The 20,490-nt window shown below is 35.6% G+C and overlaps 1 protein-coding gene and 2 long non-coding RNA genes across 3 annotated transcripts; all 3 read right to left on the bottom strand.

The window, feature by feature from the left end:
• Positions 1-2,978: 2,978 nt before the first annotated feature.
• On the bottom strand, positions 2,979-6,625 carry LOC118343691 (protein ACCELERATED CELL DEATH 6-like). Its single transcript, XM_035690682.1, has 3 exons — positions 5,983-6,625; positions 4,984-5,519; positions 2,979-3,626 (listed from the first exon to the last, which is right to left on the bottom strand). The coding sequence occupies exons 1-3, from the start codon at positions 6,623-6,625 to the stop codon at positions 2,979-2,981; spliced, it is 1,827 nt and encodes a 608-aa protein (XP_035546575.1).
• On the bottom strand, positions 5,428-6,084 carry LOC109000219. The gene is made up of 2 exons (XR_004801687.1): positions 5,983-6,084; positions 5,428-5,519 (listed from the first exon to the last, which is right to left on the bottom strand). It is a non-coding gene; the product is annotated as an uncharacterized LOC109000219 (long non-coding RNA).
• A 3,815-nt stretch (positions 6,626-10,440) lies between the features above and the next one.
• On the bottom strand, positions 10,441-14,548 carry LOC118348701. Its single transcript, XR_004801680.1, has 2 exons — positions 12,709-14,548; positions 10,441-10,651 (listed from the first exon to the last, which is right to left on the bottom strand). It is a non-coding gene; the product is annotated as an uncharacterized LOC118348701 (long non-coding RNA).
• Positions 14,549-20,490: the final 5,942 nt, after the last annotated feature.

The following is a 20,490-nucleotide window of genomic DNA, read 5'->3' as shown; positions in this document are numbered from 1 at the left end:
GTAAATCAGTTTAAAATTTAAAATTTAAACCACATCAAACTGATTTATATATTATCTGATATACTGATACATAAATCAGTTTAATTTTAAAATAAAAAAAATACATTCCAATTTGATTAATAAACTGATTAATTGGTTTCGGTATTCCTTAGCATATCTTATAAACTGATTAGTTTGTGAGAAAATACTTGCAAAAGCTTCGAATCAGGTGTGCAAAAGAATTTCGAAAAACAGCCAGAGAGTGTCTTTTGTGTTCTAACAAAGCAAAGTGTAAATGAGAGATGATCTTCATTGGAAGGGGCTAGAGGGCTTTTTATACAAGTTATGGAAGATGATAAGTCTGGAATGAAGCTTGAGTGTTGATATTTTCTTCCAATAAAATATACAAATATCAACCAAGAGTCTTCAAGTGGAGTTTAGAAGAGTGAGGTGACTCTTTAGTTTTTTACTTCGAGAGTCTTCTAGGTTCTCCTGAACAAATCTGGTTAGGCATGTGGAGGGTGAACTTGCTTAGTCAAAAATCAATGCCGAGTGGGCCAAATTCGTGGGCCTTAACCGAATGGACCTCAATTTTGAATTTTAAGAGGGTTTGGGTTGCTTTCAAGCTCAAATCTTTTTTCTCTTGGCCCAATCAAATATCCAAGGTTAACAAGGTTGGATAATGATGTTCTAACACAAATTTGAAGGATAAATAGCATGTGAAAGTAATTTAATCAAGCGATTAAACAGAATGCTAGAAATTGATTCATTAAGGTTTTGGAGGTCAACTTTATGGTTTGGATAAAACTGTTTAAGATTTCGGTTTCCACCATATTTTTGGATTCTTAGTTGGATCCCGACCATATAAGATTTTACTAAGGTGGAAAACCTCTTTGGTTTGGCACAGTTTGATTGGTCGGATGGAATAGGATTTTTGCTTAGGTGCCATGATATCACACCTTGATTCATTTAAATCCATCAACCGTTCATCTTGGTGCCAAGTGTCTAATACTATTCATTCCGAAAAAGTGAATAATAAAATTATCACCGAAAAATTCTAAATATCCATATTAACCTACAATAAAAATCATTTACCAAAATTCAACTCCAAAGTGCCCCTAAAAATAAAAACACAATTTCGAACATGCATTTTGTTCAAAAATATGAAAATGGGTTATTACGCCATAAAATTCTCAATAATCAACTGAGTTTAATGACGCTGACCATAACGTATTCTGACACTTCTAACTACCTCAAATAATTAAAATCTCACTTCTCGCACTATAGTAAGTGATAGCGCTGATTATGCTTATAAACTAAAACCTATGCGATTAGTCAAATTGTGAAAACTTACAGTATTTTTACGAGATTCCTAAAGCCTATAGAAATTCCACCATTGAATTTCTAGCGGGCTGTTACAGCTGTGCTTAAATCCAAGGACCAAACTGCTGAGATTTCAAAGCATCTCCTTGGTGCTCAAACCTCTGCCTGGAACAGTCCCTCCCTTTATGAAATAAAGTACCACACTAAAAGCAAAAATTTTGTAGCCTCTCATATTTAAAATAAATCAAATATTGCTGCTCCTGAAACTTCAGCCACCTTCCTCTCAGTAAAGGCTTATGGAGGTCAATTGCAACCCTCACTCGAAGACATCTCCCCCATGCCAAACCATCAGACTCAGCATCAACTCAAATGACATGACCAATTGAGGATCCAAACTGTTCCCCCACCTCTTCTATCATAGCTGCCAAAGGCAGGTTATGAAGTTGAACCCAAAAAGGTTCAAAGTTAAACTGTAACGCATTGATGGACACAGTTTCTTCCACTTCTAGCCAGGGTTAAGAGGTTCTTATAAAAAAACCATAGATGACCACTAAGAACCTTTTCTTTATCAGTCAACTTCTGAAACTCTGATCACCCAGTTTCTTAAACCTCAACCATCCCTCCAACCTCCAAACTTGGGACATGGTCATCCTGAAAGCTTCATTGTTTACACCTTTCTCAGATAATACTCTTCCAATAACACAGTGTTTCCCATGTACTCCCCCCTCCTTAACACCCTCATGAGTGACATGGAAGATAGAGATCTCTTCCCTTAGCCAGTTCTTCCTCTTCCATCACCATACCACCCTACCCAACTCTCACAGTGATGAGAGACTTACACCCTTGCACAAGACAAAGGCACTAAGCCTTACTCTGTCTCAAAACATTTAACATATTCATCTTTGTATCATTCTTTACTATTTTTTTACTTTTTCCAATCTTTTTTTGTATATATTTCTCGCATTTAAACTTTTATTTGTAAAAACATGCAAATTTCAGTATTATTAGAATATTTTCTCTTAATAAAAAGAAAAATACTCATATTACCATTTGTGCAAGACATGATAAAAAAGGATAAAAAGATCAGGAAAAATAGAATGAATGAGGTTTTCCCATTTATTTTCTTTTTAATTTTTTATTGAGCGATTGATATCATTTTATCAACAGAGAGATATTGCGTTCATATTAATATATTAAAAATATTGAAAATATTACAAATTTAACCGTAGGTATAAAAATATTTAGAATGAATAAAGAAAGAAAAAATCAAGAATATTTAAATGATATATAGAAAAATTAGATAAATGGATATATAGTATATTGTAAAAGTCGTTAGTTAAAATAGAAAAATGAGTTTTAGTTGATTATTTCATATGAAAATTTAGATACGCCATTAGGAATGGCTCAAAGTTGGACAGAGTGTTGCATGCCATGCGGCAAAAAAATCGTAAAGGGAGTTCAATGGAAGTTGCGAGTTGTAATAGCTTGCAATTGCACGTATAAATTTTACGAGTTGAGTAACTAGCTCAGGTGTCATTTTGGAAATCGACGAAAACTAAGTTACTAAATTTGCAATTAAACCCAATATACAATGATATTTATCTTAAAAACAAAGTTCCGTACTCATAATATTTTTATTGATTAGATCAAAAACATCTTTACATAGTGGTTAAATCTTAATTAGGCACGTACCACCGCATTTCTTTAAATATATAAACAAGGATGGGAAAGAAGGATAAGCAAATAATACAAGTGGAAATGGCAATATTTGAATGCTCCAACAAAGCATATGTACATGTAACAAATGCCAAAACCATTGGTACCATGGAGGAAAGAAGGAACCCTAAGGCTATTTTAAGAAAACGTGTGCGCTCCTTGGGCATGGATTTAGCAGATGGGATAAACGGAATAAATAGGTGGAGAAAGATAGCAGAACTAGATAGCATCAACGATAGGGCGTCTGTAATGATGAATGCTTTGAAAGCAGCACTTTTAAAAATTGCAGAGCCTGGATGTGGATGATCATCTCCACCAATGAAACCCCTTGGCATGTTAATGCCTGCTGCAAAGGTCACGGTTGTAATGAGTGCAGCAACTACCAATTGAGCTCGAGCCGCGTTACCCTCCTCCTCATCCTTCTGTTTCTCCCACTTCTCCCACTCCTCCACATCGGCCTCCTGCTCCGTCTTCCTCTTCTCAATTTCATCATACCCGACTTTTAATAATCGTCCATTGAAATAGAAACTATTATTTTTTGCTTCAAAAAGGCTCTGCTCCTTCTGTAAAATATTTATTGGACTGAATCGTGAGTATTCTTTATTTTTCTATAGATTGAAAGAAAGTGAGAAAAGAAAACAAATCCAAAGAATATTTGTTTGAGAAGGCAAGGTGGCTCGGTATAAAATAATGATTAAAATCAGAATATATAAAGACAATTAACTTCATATCTAAATGCATCTTACAAAAAAACATTTAGAAGTTATAAAATGAATAGAAAAATATTACCGTTCCCAAGATGCATCAATATAAAGAAGATATATCAAATCAAATATGTTTTGAAACGAAAAAGGTTATGTATGCCAGAATTATAGGAACATGTTCTTGAAAGTTGTTAACTAGGTTTATAATTATTATTTGTGTCATAACATATAGTACCTAGTTCGCATAATATTGATAAAATGATAAAGTTTACATCAAAGGAAAGGTTGTGGTTTCTTTGTCACATCATCTTCAAATTAAAGTCATAACCTAAAAGGATTCGGCTTGGATGGAACTGGACCGGGTCCGGTTTCTATTGGAATTGGACCCACGCCCTATAACGCCCGAAACAAGTACCACACTATACGAAAGTAAAATTGAATACTACAAACCCTTAATGTCTACCTCTTCTTCACAGTGATTTAGAGACTTTGTGGGCTAAACGAAAGGAAATAATGGTAAATATTGTGCTCGAAGTGAAAAAAAACAGTTCTAGGTGGTCATAAATATATAACAAATCATTTAAGAGATATGGAAGCTAAAAGCTTCCTTTGAAGAATTCAATAGCTATTGAGATTCTTGAATTTTCTATATGGGAGAAATTGAAAAGGAAAAGGTCGATTAATCGATAATTTTAAAAAAATGAGTAGTTTTTTTTTTTTTCGAAGAAAGTTTCATTAATATTTATTACAAATGACAAAGTATTTATCTTCTTTCTACAAAGCATTGAGGGGGGGAAAAAAAAGGACTACGTTTCATTTTTTTTATCAAAATAATTTTTTACAGAAATAAAATTACAGAACGACATTTTGTTAAGTTTATATATTCTTCTAAGGTTGTAAGAGTGAAATCTAAGCCCTGGGTTGGAAAGCGAAGCTAAGCTAGCCGAGTTTCAGTGGCAATTAATTAACACAAAATGAATATATATACCATCTCAAGAGTCAAGAGACCAAAACAATCTATTAAAAAAAAAAATTCAAATATTTTTTTCATTAGATTGGTTATTATTCCCTTCCTTTTAGAAATGAATTGATTATATTTAAATAATATTGATGTGATACATAAAATCAATTCAATTTGAAATCAGTTTAAAATTTAAAACAAAAAATATATATATACACATTCCGATTTGATTAATAAACTGATTAATTGGTTTCGGTATTCCTTAGCATATCTTATTGAAAAGATAATAGAGTACGTTACCTCATAAAGTTGTAGGCTTTTACTAGTATAGATTTGATGAGCATTCTCGTTCTTTTTGTTGAAGACCATTTTGTCAACTCTTGGAGAATTCAGGAGACGCTCGTCGTACAAATTAAAATAATTGCAATAGTGATGGAGAGGTGTATTCCCGTCGTTGTCCTTCTGATTCAAAAGATTCCGGAGAGACGATTTATCTTGGATGATTAGCGCTGCAATTGGCGGCGACTTGTACTTGGTGAGATGCACGGCGAGATGGAGTGCATTGCGGCCTTTATTGTCAACCACTTCGCAACAATCCGGACACATTGATATAATCTCTTTTGTTACTTCTTTTTGGTTGCAATGAGCTGCAATGTGAAGAGCTGTCCTACCCTCTGCATCTTTCATATATGCTACCTCTCTACCATATTGCAGCAATAGTTTTGTTGGCTCAATGCAACCCAAGTATGCAGCCATGTGAAGCGGAGTCCAACCATTTTGGTCTGCTTGTTTACATAGATCACCTCCGTATCTTTCCAAAATGTTTTTGGTCATTCCTAAAAGAATTTAAACATGCTAAATTAATGTAGTAATTTTCTGAAGGACAAAAAGGAAGACGTATGTTAGGAGACAGAAAAAGGACTATTCAGGTGGTCATTTAATGTGAAGCCGTGTTTAGTAATCAGTCCTTTCTCGTCAAATAAAATTTGCAACCCTACATTTAGATATTGAACTGAATTGAGTTGAGTTGAACTGAGATGATAAAATATTATTAAAATATTATTTTTTAATATTATTATTATTTTAAAATCTAAAAAAATTAAATTATTTATTATATTTTATGTTAAAATTTAAAAAAATTATAATAATAAATTGAGATGAATTTAATAACCAAACGAAGCTTTAAGCTCGAAATTAATCTAAAACCGGCCTTGTGCATATCGAAATTGGTACCACCACATAGATATTTTTTTAACCAAATCATATTCTACAATGCGGAAAAGATAAAATAGGCAATACCTTCATCACCCCAAAATGCTGCAGCATGCAAAGCCGTTCTACCCAAGGGGCCATCGTAAGCTGGATACTCGAATTTGTTTAAAATTTCTGACACCAAATCTGGAAAGCCTCTCTCGGCAGCCAAGTAAAGTGGGTTCTCACTACCACCAACATTAGCATCAAACGAAAATTCTGAATCTACCTCCATTAGTAACTGTTTTACCACTTCAATGTGATTGTGACGTATAGCCTCATGTAAGGCCGTATCTCTCTCTTTGTTCAGCTTCCCAATCATTTCCTTAGTAGCTTCGACTCCACTTTCGAGATCTTGACATTGGAATTTTTGATGTTCAATCAGGACTGTGACGATGGAAGCATGCCCATACCTTGCCGCCACATGTAACGGAGTATCGTTATCCGCGTTGGCTTTCAATAAAAGTGTCGGACACTTGTCCAATACATCTTTCACAAAGTTTGCCGCTGAGGCTGAGTCGGTTCCTCCAGTAGCGAGAGGCTCTTCTTCAACGAGGATACTTGAAATGCAAATATGTACGATCGTATTTTTATTAACGGTAAAAAATTCATCAAGTGGATGGGAGATATCATATTGTTGTAAGGCCTCCAAGTTGCCTTTCGCCGCCGCTTCATAGATTTTAGGATCCATTGCAATGATGGCGCCTCTGTATGCTGCACCGTCGTGATTATATATTAACGATAAAAATGTCCAAGATTGCATCCCTCTTCATCATGTGTATGTTGATATAAATAATATATTTTATATGATTTATGTTTTAAAAACATTTATAGTTAATCAGTAATAAAGCAATATCTCAGATCCAAAACTAAAAAATAAAAAATAAACACTCAACAAACTATTTTTAGAGAGCACAAATGAAAACGAACCTTATTTCCAAGTTAGTAAGAAATAACCAGCTCCTTCTCGATCGATCTGACCTGAAGCACAATTTAATCAGCAAACTCTACAATAATGACGTAAAGGGAGAGAGAAAGAAAAGGGTCTTGGGTTTGTCGTCTTAGAAATAGTACTGGGGAAAAGAAAAGGGGCGGTATTAAAGGGTAGGTGGTGGAGCTACAAGCTTGGAGATGGCATACCATGTGGAGGAAGAAGACCTTATCCTTGAAAATGGAGGGTGGTGATGAGATATTTATATACAAGCCTGAAGATCTTATCCTTGAAACTGGAGGGATGAAGGTGAGATATTTTTGTACAGGTCTTGGTCATTAGGCGTCATGGTGGTAAAAGAGGAAGACCACTATATCCATGTGCGTTCAGTCAACGCGGGCTTTCTCAACTTTTTAAATTGAGTGATGGTAGGCTGCCGGCGTGCCGGCGAAACTAATATTTTTTTATTTTTTTTGGCAGCCGGCTTGCTGGCAAAACTATTATTTTTTATTTTTAGCTGCCGGCGTGCCGGCAAAACTATTATTTTTTAATTTTTATTTTTGGCTGCCGGCACGCCGGCAAAACTAAAATTTTTCTTTGAGACAAAATAATAGGACGTACTAGCATTAATCTTTTAAGTTTCAAATTGTCAGTTTGTACCAGATGGAAAGGGAAAGAAAAAAAAGGCGAACCAACATTTTTTGAGAAAGAATAAAACCCAGACATATGATGGAAATCTTGGGAGATAGGGCTTTATATGCAAATTTTCGAATTCATAAACAAAAATAGAGGCTATGTTTATCCGGATTGTGCATATGTACAATGTAATGAACCTTACTATTCTTTACTGTGCTATAATAAGAAATTGGTATGGAAATAGAAGAATGGTTGCTGTGATGAGTAACAGAATGCACACAAGAAGTTTGATGAAATGAGGAGAGTAACAGAAAGAAAGAAGATGAAAATAGCTACGCCTTGGATATTCGAGGTCCATAATTCCTTCCGAAGAAAATACAAACTGTTTCTGCAATAATTTTTGAGATCCCCAACAACAACCTCTCTTCCCTCTCATATACGAAAAGTTGATCTAATACGGCACTGCCAACTACGGCCATGGGCCACTAAACCACTTTTATTTATCGGCCCGACCCACTTAATGGGATTCATAACAGATTCTCCCCTTTAAAAAAACATTGTCCTCAAGGATCATTTTTTCACTAACACAACTTATATCAAGTGAGGTTGTATATTCTGTGGCACCAATTATAAGTTTGGAAGCTCGGTAGAATTGTGAACACATGTTTGACATGTTAGCTTCGTCTTTCACTAGCATTCTTACACTTCCATAATCGCAAGGCATAACCTGGTGAGTGAGAGGATCAACCAAAATATTTTGAGGCTTCAAATCCCAATGGCCAACAAAGCAGTCACTAATATCAGCATCCCTAGGTCTACTTCCTGTACCACCATTAGCGAAGGCTGAACTAGGAGTAAGATTGAATATCAAATCAGGATCAAGCCCATTGAAAAACGTCCAACTCTGTTCAGGAACCAAACCAGACCTCACTCTAACATCAAAGTTAGGATTTCTTCCAGCCATTCTCTGCCTCATAAAGCATCAACATAATCCACTAAATCAAGTCTTGGGTTGGGACGGGACTTCTACGTGTCATTAGAGCATACAGAAAGTCCATTATATCAGGTGCTTGATGATAATGATATCCTGAAATAGGTACAGAGACATCTTCTGGTGCCAAGTCTTGCATCTCACTGAGTTCTTGAATAAGGCCTCTATCACAGAAAGGGCAAACAACTTCTCCCACTTCCAGCCTGAATCGCACCCAGCATTGGTAGCACCAGTGTGTGTATGCAGTACTTGACATCTCTTCTTTTGAATAAATGGTAACAAAAAAAACCTTAAGTTTCAGGCCTCGGTGCCCCTGGAGGGTAGCTTCAAATTTGATAATGTTTTTGTCTCCCATATAAGCCTTAAATATACGATATGAAATCATCTTCAATGGCATGCCCTAGTAAAACTAGAACGAAGCAAGAATTTGCCACCTTAATGGTGTTCATGTCCATTATTTCAAACTTCGCCCTTTTCTGAAAAACTTTTCACGTGTTGGATCGCAAACTTCACAGTGAACTTCGGTAAATGGATCTTGTAGGTATCTACCAATTCCATCATCAAGTCAACAAAATCAGCGAAGGGACTATCAAGGACCCTTCCAGCAATTGAAGGATCCTCAGCTCCATACATTAGGCCAATACCAGCACCCATCGAGCGGCCCCAAAAGCCTATCAAAGAGACAATTCCATCTTCCCGCAGATATTCAACCACAACCCTAAGATCATCCTTTTCATTCCACCCAAGGGTGACATGCTCTCCTCCAGAGAGTCCAGATCCAGAGAAATCAAGAGTGAAAACAGTAAAGTTTGAAGGCAGCAAAATTATTGCAGCTTCACTCGCATCAGCCCTGCACTCACTGTTCTCATGGCAAATCACACAGGGCAGAGGCTTTCCTTCAGGACTAACGATAGGCACATAATGACTACATTGAAGAACATCCCCCTCACAGTACCACAGATTTTGAGACCAACTCATTTTAATTGATAAATTGATTGTAACAACTGCAATTCTTTCCCTTCCTCTATCAAAAGGCCAAAAAACCATTTTAAGGGCCAAAACATCAAGCCACTGGGAAGCAAAAGATGTCCGAATTACAATTAAATTCTCATGCTTCTTTTGCATCAACTGAAAAAAGATGTATTACTTCCCTAAAAATTTCAGCCTTACCATAAACCATTAGAAGGGTATTGTTACTGGCAATAATAGGTTCAATTCCCATCTTCTTAAGAAACTTTATAGAACCTTCATACCTCCCATTACTAGCACAAGCAGTAACCAACGGAGTATAAGCATAAACCTCAATATCAATCTTGAAATTTCTACTAAACCTCCATGAAATTTCTACTAAACCTCCATATAAACGCACCAAACCCACGAGTTCTAAGAAAAACATCTTTAAGAGCATTAGCATTGGATTCATCAAATTCATATTCAAAATTTAATGAAAAGTACAAGTTTTCCATAAATCTAAAACCTTCTATCTATAACTCCACATTGGATTAGTCATTGAATTCATCAAAATAATATTATAATATTATTTTTTTAATAATATTTGTTTAATTTTTTTTTCATATTTTACAATTACACTATCCATATTTACATTAATAATTTATTTTGATACTTAAATTATTGTTTTCAAATTAATTTTTCATCAACTTGTTTCTAATCGTAATGTAGTCAACTATACTGTAGCCAACCAACTTGTTTCCATCATAAAAACAAGCCGCAACCCAAAAATACAAAAACTAACAACAATTTATAACATTAATTTATAATACAGAGGCCAAGCTGCATCCCAAAATCCACCAACATTCAGTATCACCCAACAAAGGCCAAGCTGCAGTACATTTCAGTATCAACATTTCTACCCAACATTTACACCAACAAACCAGTTCATAAACCAACAACTTCAATATATTCACATTTTAGTATCAAAATAATGTAATAGCTCCACAAACCAATTCATAAACCATGAAATGAAAATAACAATACATTTCAGTAGCAGTTTTACACTTCAGTAGCAGTACCCAAATAATTTTAGCAAGTTCAAAATAATTAATACAGATCTCAGAGTGACTATCCAGCCACATATTTGTCCAAAACATGTCTTCCTAGTTTTTTGCATTCTGTAACCTTAAATGACCTTAAGCTGCAGCCTGCAGAGAACAATATTGTAAATCTATAGTTATTCAAAAAAATACAGCAAGAGAAATTATTAAAACACACCAAAGTAATGAAACCTAATGGAAAAGTCATCAAAGAGAAAAGACAAAAGGCAATCAATTGTGCACATATGATCAGTGTACATGGTTTTAAGAATTATATTCTACCACGCAGGGCTTTCATGCACAACAACATTGAGTACTCGATCGACTAACTGCTTGAAATCTAGAATGATCATTCAACTCATACTGCTAACACTGCATATACAAAGGAAATCATTAATGTAGCAGTAGCTTTAGGAGGAATAATATATATATATATATATATATATATATATATATATATATAAAGAGTGATTGGCATAAATTGATTAAGGACTTACAAATCCTAACCACATAATTTACAGCACATTTGTATAGAGTCAACGATTGTATAGCATCATGATCAATCAACCTTAGATTTTAGCAGAGTGATAGCTAATGATGTTATATTGTTTCTGTGAAGTAGTGATCTTTGCGTGCTGCAATTTAACTTGAAAACCCATGATAATGATCTACTGGAAGCCCCTGCCAAAGCAGGAGCCCAATAATCTGCTCCATTGTCTCTCCCAACTTGCAGCGTACATGACACTGGAATCAGACACAACCCTCTACATCTCAAATCTTTCTTTGGCTCTTTATGACAATCCTAACAAATTTCGAATGAAAACAAGAAAGTAACAGCAAAAAGAAATAAAATAATAATGCATATTAATTCCATTTCATTTATTTGGACCATGCAGAAAAAGAAGAAAAAAAGCTTTCCATTAAAACAAATATCACATAATATCTTCTTTTTAAGAAGAAAGAATTATATTCCTATATAGTCAAGAACTACTTGCAGCTCAGGTGCCTCTTTCCTCTTAATGCAATTCTCATTCAGCAGCTAGTCAAGAAAGGGAAAAACCATTTCAAAAGCATTATCAATTTTAAGTGGTTGGTGAAATTTTAAACTTTAAAGCCCTTGGTTTTCTAGTTTAGCAGACATAGTAAAGTATTAGCTTTTCCAAATCCAAGTTCCCAACATCAGTCCAACACCCATTTAAAATGGGAGTGGATCCAATAAAGCATACTTGACCCAGGGTCTTCAGGAAACATACAATTCCTCTGATCTCCTTGAACCTAACAAGATTATAGCAGAACTCCATGATTTGAAATCAGAACTCTCAGCTCAATCAACAGTATATTAATACATGTTCAATTCCACCAAAATGGGCCTAAAAACTACAAAAATTATACTCCACACACGCAGAGATTAAATACTTGAATTAGACCAAGATGGAGTATATGCAAAAATCGAAGATGCTACGAGTCCTATTGCTAAAATTTGTAATAAAAAAATTATGGAATACATGAGTGCACAAAAATGGAAAAGATAGAATAAAAAACACAATTCTAAATTTTAAAAAATTAGCAAATACTACTCAAAGATCAGCTTAGAAACCTTGTGATTCATAATAGAAATGTAAGAAAAATGCTTTCAGTTTGGGTGCTTAGAAAAATGTAAGAAAATACCCTTAAGCAGTCATTTCTGGGATTGGGCAGTGATTTCCTCGACCCCTCAATAGCGATTTATTTGAACGATATCACTAAGATTTCCTCATGCTCATCAAGTACGATTTAGATGGGGAAATGTGAGTTTATGAGGTTGGGTTTAACAAAACTTAAATAAAAAATGGATAGAAGGGGAGAGAGGGAGTGTCGGGTTGTAGGGGAAGTGAGAAAGAGAAAGGGAAGAGAGAAAATGGAGAGGAAAATTTGAAAGGGAGAAAGAAATTATTTTCGGATTCATGGACAAAAGAAATGGAAGAAAGGGAAGGAGGAGAAGAAAGTGAAGAAAGAAATGGAAGAAAGCTCTGGGAGAAGGAAACAAAATTACAGGCAAAAAGGGAGACAACAGTTGGAAGAAAGAATAATTTCGTAATAAAATAACCGAATAGACTGTAAATAGTGAGTCTTCAAATATGAAAGATAAAAATAAATTTACTATAGGTCAAAGTTTGAGTTTTTACCTTTAGCGAATCCAATACCAACGTTTTAAATCTGAGATTCATCAAATTTTAGAGATCTCTTTGTTTTAGCGAGACCGCTGCCAGTGCTCTAACACCCATTTTATCGAACACCTTTTCTGCATATTCCAAATACCCATCAGAAGCAAGATCTACTAAAAGAGGGTTACCTTAAACTTTGAGAACCTTGAGGTTAGAGAGGTTGGTGAGCTCCCTTAGACTTGATCCCGTTAGCTTGTTGCTGCTTAGCCGTAGAAATCTTAGTGGCTTCCACTTGATAAAGATTTTAGGATTTCTCCTTCAAATCCATTTTCAGACAAATCCATGCTTACACAGTTTTTTAAATTACCCAATGCCTTTGGGATTTTACCTATAAGAAGAACCGTGCTCTGCACAAGAGGATCTCTGAGAAAACGTCGGAGATTGAGCGGGACCATGAACGCATGTTGGATGCGGAAGACGAGCTAGTGATGGCTAAGGTCCCTATGCATCACACCCTTAAAGTGACAGATATGCACGAAATTAACGATTGCCCTACATATCAAAACAGTAGCCCTTTCCGTATAATGGCCCTTCGCAACAATTCTGTCAAACAACTCACCGCCAGCGCCTAGCTCCATAACAACGTGCACTTCGCCTCTCAATGAAATATCGAGATTCATCTTCAAATGGTCTTCGTCATCAGCAAGTCTGGGGTTCTTACTTCCTGGGCTCTCATAGATTGGAACAAGCAAGGTGGAGCCACTACCACCGAGCTTCAGTTGGGCAGAGGGAGTGAAATTAGAGATGGGAATTTCTTTAGAGGCGTTTCCTCTTACCAGGAAAATGCTCCAGCTACGGCCTTGTAGAGAGTCCCGATAAATTGAAGGGTGAAACATGGGGAAGGAAATGAAGAGCTCGGAAATTATGTGTTTGTTTCTCGAGAAAGTGTAGGGGAAGATGTGAATACGAGTGTTCCTTTTTTTCATAGGCCCGAAACTTGAATGAGGAGAAGAAGGGCAGAGGCAATGGAAATAAATACCACCTGGGTCAAACTTTCATCTGGTGCTGGAGGAGTACTACAGGGAAGCCCCTCTACAATGCACGAAATGAACACATGGATAAGTAAGTTAAAGAAAAATAAAATAAAATTATAAAACTAAACAAAAACAAAAAAAGTCATAATCGTTCGCCCTCCCTCCCGGATATGAGAGTCCCTTTTCGTTTGCGTCGCACACCTCCCGTAGTACTGAGAAGCCCATCGCCCAAATGAAGGTGAATGTTGGAAACATTCAGAAATTTGCCAGCACTATTGATTAGCCCATCGCCCAAAGGAAGGTGCCTAGTGCAGATCGCCTCTGACTTGGAATTATTCAAGGAGATTGGTTTTAATTTGTATTGAACTGGAATTTGTTTTTAGAATTGATTGAGCGTGCAGTGTGTTCCGCAAGTAGTGAAAGAATGGTTAAATGCACTAAAGTTATTGTATTGCCAGGCTTTGGTAGATTGAGCGTGCAGTGTGTTCCTCAGCCCTGAAATTGGCCTTGAGAAATGTCCTTGGAGCCTTCAGTCAAATCTCTCTCGGAGAAATTTTTTGTAGAAAGCCCTAGAACTTCCATCAATCAAGGAAGAAACTTTCAAACACTTGCAGGAAGCAATGTAACGCCTTCGAGGAAAAAAAAAAAAAAAGGAATCTCTCGCATGCTGATCTCTACCAAGGAGTAAGAAAGGAAGAATCAGAAAGACGGGTGATCTCTGGTGGAACAAGGAAGGGAAGATCCAACTGCGGGTAAAATAGACATTTCATATATGATACATGGAAGGTGTGCGATTCGTGCTTAATGACCGGCGTGCTTTATAGAATTTCTCCTGGTGCTGAGATCCCTTCTGATCATTGGATCTCCTCCTTTGCCGGACATGATGTGATTTTTATTTAGTGCGGCCATTAAATGCGAAGTGAGATTAAAGTGGAGAAAATAATTTCAAAGATTCTCGTAATAGAGAAAAGAGAAATTTCTGTAAGAACAGATATGCAACGCTCCGGTCTCTGACATCTGAAAAGTTAGTTTTCATTATTTAATATTAACTTTAATATCATAATTATAAAATTTAAAAAATTTTATAAAATATTAATTCATTTATTCAATTCAAATATTTATATTTTTTTATAAGGATAATAAAAAAATTCTCAATAACATAAATTAAAAATTCTCTAAAAATATGAAAAAATCCTTAACTCAACACATCTAAATAACTGAAAATAATCAATTTACTAACTATGACTCTCAAATAAGTACTTATATCCTTGGACACTTATTTCTCTACGAACATCAAACCTCTCTAACACTGCCTACTCTTGCTCTCCAGTAGAACCATCAAGATCATCTAAAAAATGTTGGAGATAAGAGGTGAGTTATCAATAACTCAGTAAACAGAGAACATATATTAGTGTGAAACATGAGCATTTACAGAGTTCAGAATGTAAAACAAAATACTTTTTTATTTTCAGAATACAAAGTCAGAACATGCTATCAAAAATATTAGAGCAAAAATTCAAAAAATATTCTTATTCAAAATTCCTTTGGCACATCATAATTGAACATTTTCATCTTATCTTATCATATTAGAATAGAGACCATGTTTAACCCTCATAGTAGGGTTGTGCAAACCCTGGCGGCCAACTGAGCAGAAACAAAATTTGAATCTTCTCCTTATTATTCTTTGAGTCCCGAGTGTGCACATAAGAAAGACTACGCAGAAAACCACTTTGGCTTCTAAAGTGGGTGCATCAAAAACAGAAAAGTTGGTACCAACCTGAACAGAGGCCACAGTTTTACATCCGTGGTAAGGTCAGAACAGAACAAAAACAGAAACAGAATGTCATGCCAAAAGTTTTCAAAACCACATCATATCATATCAAAGTACAGAACATCTTCAAAACAGAATATAATGAGTTCACAAAAACATAATTTATGCACAAAATTTCATATTCGCTCTCTTTTGCACAGTTCAAAAACAAAAATGTCAAAATAGCTCATGTATACATCAGTCAAGCTAGAAAATACTTTATGCTTATACAGAATTTCATAACTAATGCAGAACAAATAACTTAGGTTGTTCCAAATTTCTTTCATAACAAAACATGCATATTTTTTCAAAATTGACCTTAGTCTATTTTATTTTTGTGCAAAGTCTAGCATAGCAACCCTACTTATCTGGACTTCTTAACTTTCTGAATTTCTTCACAACAGTGTTGAATGAAAATTACTCGTCACCTATAAGATTGCCACGTAATTTCCATAAATATTCGAAATTTACACATTTTTTCAATACTTTAATCTGAAACACTATGTAGCCTCTTTTTCTAAAAAATTTTAAAATTTCTCATAATCCTAAAATATCATAAATTCTTAAATACCTTGATATTCACTTAAAAATATCTGACTATTTAAGTTCTAACTTATTTATTACCAGAATCTAACTATAAAAATTAATACTAAATCATATAATTATAAACTGTAATTATTTTCTGTTAAACCACTTTTTAGATTAATTTAAAACAAAATGAGCCGGAGTACACTTAAAAATGACAAAGAGCTTTTCTACAATGAGACCCAGGTCAATGGATAGTAAAATCAAGTCTACTGAAGCTAGCTAAAGGTTATTTTGGGAATAGACCTAAGTATGCCTAATTTCTTTTGGAAAAAATTGTATAAAAGACTTCTAGAACTAAAACACATCCAGACCAAACCATGCATTCAACAGAGAAGGAGGTGTGTGGCGGAGGCATACTGAGAGAAAGAGAGAGAGAGAATGGAGAGGGAGAGGGAGAGGGAGAGAGAGAGCTGAGTGAGAGAGAGAGGACAACTGTGAGGGACAAGGCGGCTTGAGGCTGACGGGAAGGTGACGACTGGCAGATTCTATGGCTAACCTGATTACTTTTCCGTCACACGGTGGTGATCAACCGAGTTTGTGGCCTTCTCGGTTTTGCTCTGTTTCGAGAGTGGGAAAATAGGAGATGACGGGCTGAGTTCATGAAAAGGATGGTAGTGCACGGTGGGGCTTGGGCTTTGGTGTTGCTTGTTTACAGTGTGGAGAGAGGGGCTACGGTGCAATTGGGTGGTCTAGTTCAGCAGAGCCACGAAACGTGACACTGGGTTTCGTTTCGGGCTGTGGTTGGGGGGTTGCATGGCTGTTCCACGGTGGTCCTGTGGTTGACTCTAGGATGAGAGGAACAAAACAAGCGATGCTTGAGAGGTGGTGGCCGGTGTCCGTGAAGCGCTGCTAGTCTTGGTTGTCCACAGTGCAGTGGCGTGGGAAAGGAGGCTTCAGTGGAGGTTTGCGGCAACACTATTGCTTGGTTGATAAAGTTTACTTATGTATATATATAGAGATGGGAAAACCCTAGGGAGGATCAAAGGGAGAAACTGCATGAGAGACATGCATGGTGTGGAGTACTGAATGCGGAACTGATCCCTGGTGGCTTGGGCTTTTTGGGTCCAATTTTAAATATTTGGCCCACAACTTCGATATTGTAGCGTATAGATTGGGCCAGTAAAGCTGTTAAAAATCTTTTTCGCCAGTCCAAAAAAATATTTTCATGGTTGAAAATTTTAAAAAATACTAATGACCTTGACTCACATTCCAAACTAATCTAACTCGTTCAGTACTTTGTTCGGCCAAGAATGAAATAAAAAAAATCTCATGTCATTCATTAGATAATAACTGAATTTAACTCAATTATCAAGTCTAATAAAAATTCATATTCCATCAATATAAATCCTTCGCCTGTACCCTATTCTAAAAAAATATTCGTTAAAACTCAAGTGGACTTTACATTCGAAAAATTCGAACACGAGTTTCATGCTGGGCCCGGATGTTACATCCTCTCTCCCATAGAAAAATTTCGTCATCAAAATTTGCTGCACCTAAAGCAAAGTCTAAAATACTTAATCCATAATGACACATCTCCCATGATAAAGATAATCTAATAGTAATAAATATGTCACATCTTATATAATGAGATAAAAAATAGAGTAGTAGTGTGATGTATAGAAAAATTTGCAGAGAAAAAATTGTTGACAACATACTAATTAAAAGATCTTTTAAAAATAAAAGACCGAAAAAAAAGTTCCAATCATTTGAAAAAACAATTGAAGGAAAAGTAAGCCCATAGGCAAAATGTTGAAACACCGCAAGAAAATATCTTTAATTTAAACATGGAAAAACTCGAGATCAAAAGTTCGGTTGTGTTTGGATGTTGAAGTGAGTTGAGTTAAGTTGAGTTGAGAGGATAAAATATTGTTAGAATATTATTTTTTAATATTATTATTATTTTGAGATTTGAAAAAGTTGAATTTTTTATTATATTTTGTGTTGAAATTTGAAAAAGTTGTAATAATGAGTTGAGATGAGTTGGGAGGAGTTAGGGAACCAAACGAACCCTGTCCCTTAAAAATAACTGCAGTAGAAGTGATCTCAGGGCTAAAAGTGCCATCAAAATAAAAATATAAAAATATTAAAAATGACTGTTCATATATATATAATGGAAAACTAATGAATATATTAGTTACAAAAATGGGTTGGAAATCGGTCTAGTACCGATTTTTGTTTTTAGAATTTGGAACGGACCAAACCGTCCAATTCTGTCGATCTAACCGATTTTTGGTTTTATTTTTACAGCCCTAAGTAAAAGTCATTTTTCCTTTCTTCTCTTATTTCTTTAGTCCTCCTCACACAATGTCTTCTGCTCCTCTTTCTTCTCTCTTTTCTTTCCTTCTTTTGCTCTTTATTTGTTCTTTTTCTTTTCTTCTTCTTCTTTTTTTTTTTCCTTTCTAATATCTTCCCAGTTGCTTCCTCTTCTTCATTAATTTATTCTACCTCCTCTCTTTCTTTAATATTTTTCCTTTGTTCCCTTTTTTTACTTGTAGATTTATTTTGATTTTCATATTATTTGATAATTTTGATTTTTATGTCATTGCATGACTGAGAATGTATGTCGTTATATGTTAAGAGCATGAAGTAGCTCTTACTGAGAGAGACACTAAGACAAGTAACACATCATCATTCTAATAAGAAAAAAAAGAGCCGACCACATTCAAACAATCAGCCTCCCTGGTACGTGCGCTCATCTTTATCCCTCTCCCCCCTCTCTCTCTCCTCAAACCGCTTCAATCTCTCTCTCCTCCTCTTACCGCGAACTAGCCTTTGCAATCACAAAGGGAAAAAAATGCCCAATTACTATTATGTTTGAAATTAAGAGAATGATAACAAAAAGATAACCTTCTTTCTTGGGTAAGCATAATTTTCATGCTTTAGATTTGATTTTTAATATTTATTTGGAAAAATAGAGAAATGGAATACTATGGAAGGCTATACTTGTAACACCCCACTTAAAAGCACCTTCGAACTTGACCAGAGTAACCATGACCCTAGCCAAGTAGAAGTTGTGATCCTTGAGAAAAATGAAAATTTTGGAGTTTGAGTTAGTAAAGAAACTTACACTTTTGGTTTAGTTAGTATTTTTAGAGAATTATAGTGCTATATTAATTTTGGAAAAATGTGCCAAAAGGCTAATGGTAAAATGACAAGTGGCATATTGGAGACTTGCAACCTTGGTGGGCTAAGTAACTTGGTTAAAATACTAGATATATTTAGAGAAGGCCCAAGAGTTGGTTAAATAAGGGCTCTAGCTTATAAAGATGAGAGGGCTAAGGATAGACACAAGACTATATGCCCAACTTGGTAGACTCAAAACCATAAGCCAAACTTGGTAGACACAAGACCATAAGCCCAACTTAGTAGACACAAGACTATTGGGCCCAACTTAGTAAGAACCAAGACTAAGATCCAACTTGGTAGACTATTGAGGCCAATGAAAGGCCCAATAAAGAAATCTTAACATGGGGCCCAAGGAAAGGTCCATTTCAAGGCCCACACAAAGGCTTGAAAATTTGGCCCAATGAGAGTTCAACACTTGGAGAAAAAGCATGGTAATCCTATCACTATTTCTAATTGGACTCACATAGACCATACTATTGGTTTTCTCTCTCCTAAAATCCATCCCAAACGCCCCTAGGGTTACTTTCTAACCATGGTCAACCCTCCATCATGACCTCAAGCTTTCACCCCAAAGATCCTTCATCAAGCCAATAATAGTAAATTTGACAACCTTGAATGCCGACTCCAACAAGCTTAAAAAATCCATCACTTTTTCTGAAAATTTTCACCTTTCTCACTTGCATTAAATCAGTCTTTCATGATTCTTGAATGATACATAGATCCCAAACCTTGTTATGTAGGAAAAAGGCATGTCAAATGTCAAATGAACCCGCCAATCGGCACACCTAGTGCAAACCATGCATCCCTAAATCAAACCATTGAAATTATGGCTTTTCAACAAGTTTTTAAAGGGGTTTTTCTACAACTCATTCAACCCTCTCATCATGTCCCCTAAACCTAAAAAATCCAGACCTAAAATAAGGCCAAGAACAGTTCCATTAATCAATCCAAAAGCTCAACTATTCATCTTGAAAATGAGGACTTGACCAAGTTGACTGCACATGTTGTTTCAAAAACTTTTCTGCACCAAAATCCAGCCACCCCCACATGCTACCACCTCTTCCATTTAGCCTTAAAGAAGTGCTTCAAAGTACTTAACTACATGCATGTGCAATGGACAATACTCTTAACTACATGCTTGTGCAATGTACTAAATGGACTTGAGCCGCTTTATCCTTCTCCTCCATTGATCTTCTTCTCCTTTCTATTGTCACTCACCTTCTCCAACTCCTCCTCCAACAACTG

The sequence above is a fragment of the Juglans regia genome, chromosome 6 (assembly GCF_001411555.2).
Source record: "Juglans regia cultivar Chandler chromosome 6, Walnut 2.0, whole genome shotgun sequence".
In the NCBI taxonomy this organism is placed as follows: Eukaryota; Viridiplantae; Streptophyta; class Magnoliopsida; order Fagales; family Juglandaceae; genus Juglans; species Juglans regia.
The sequence above is the reverse complement of the archived record's forward strand: the minus strand, read 5'-3'. Positions and strand labels throughout refer to the sequence as shown.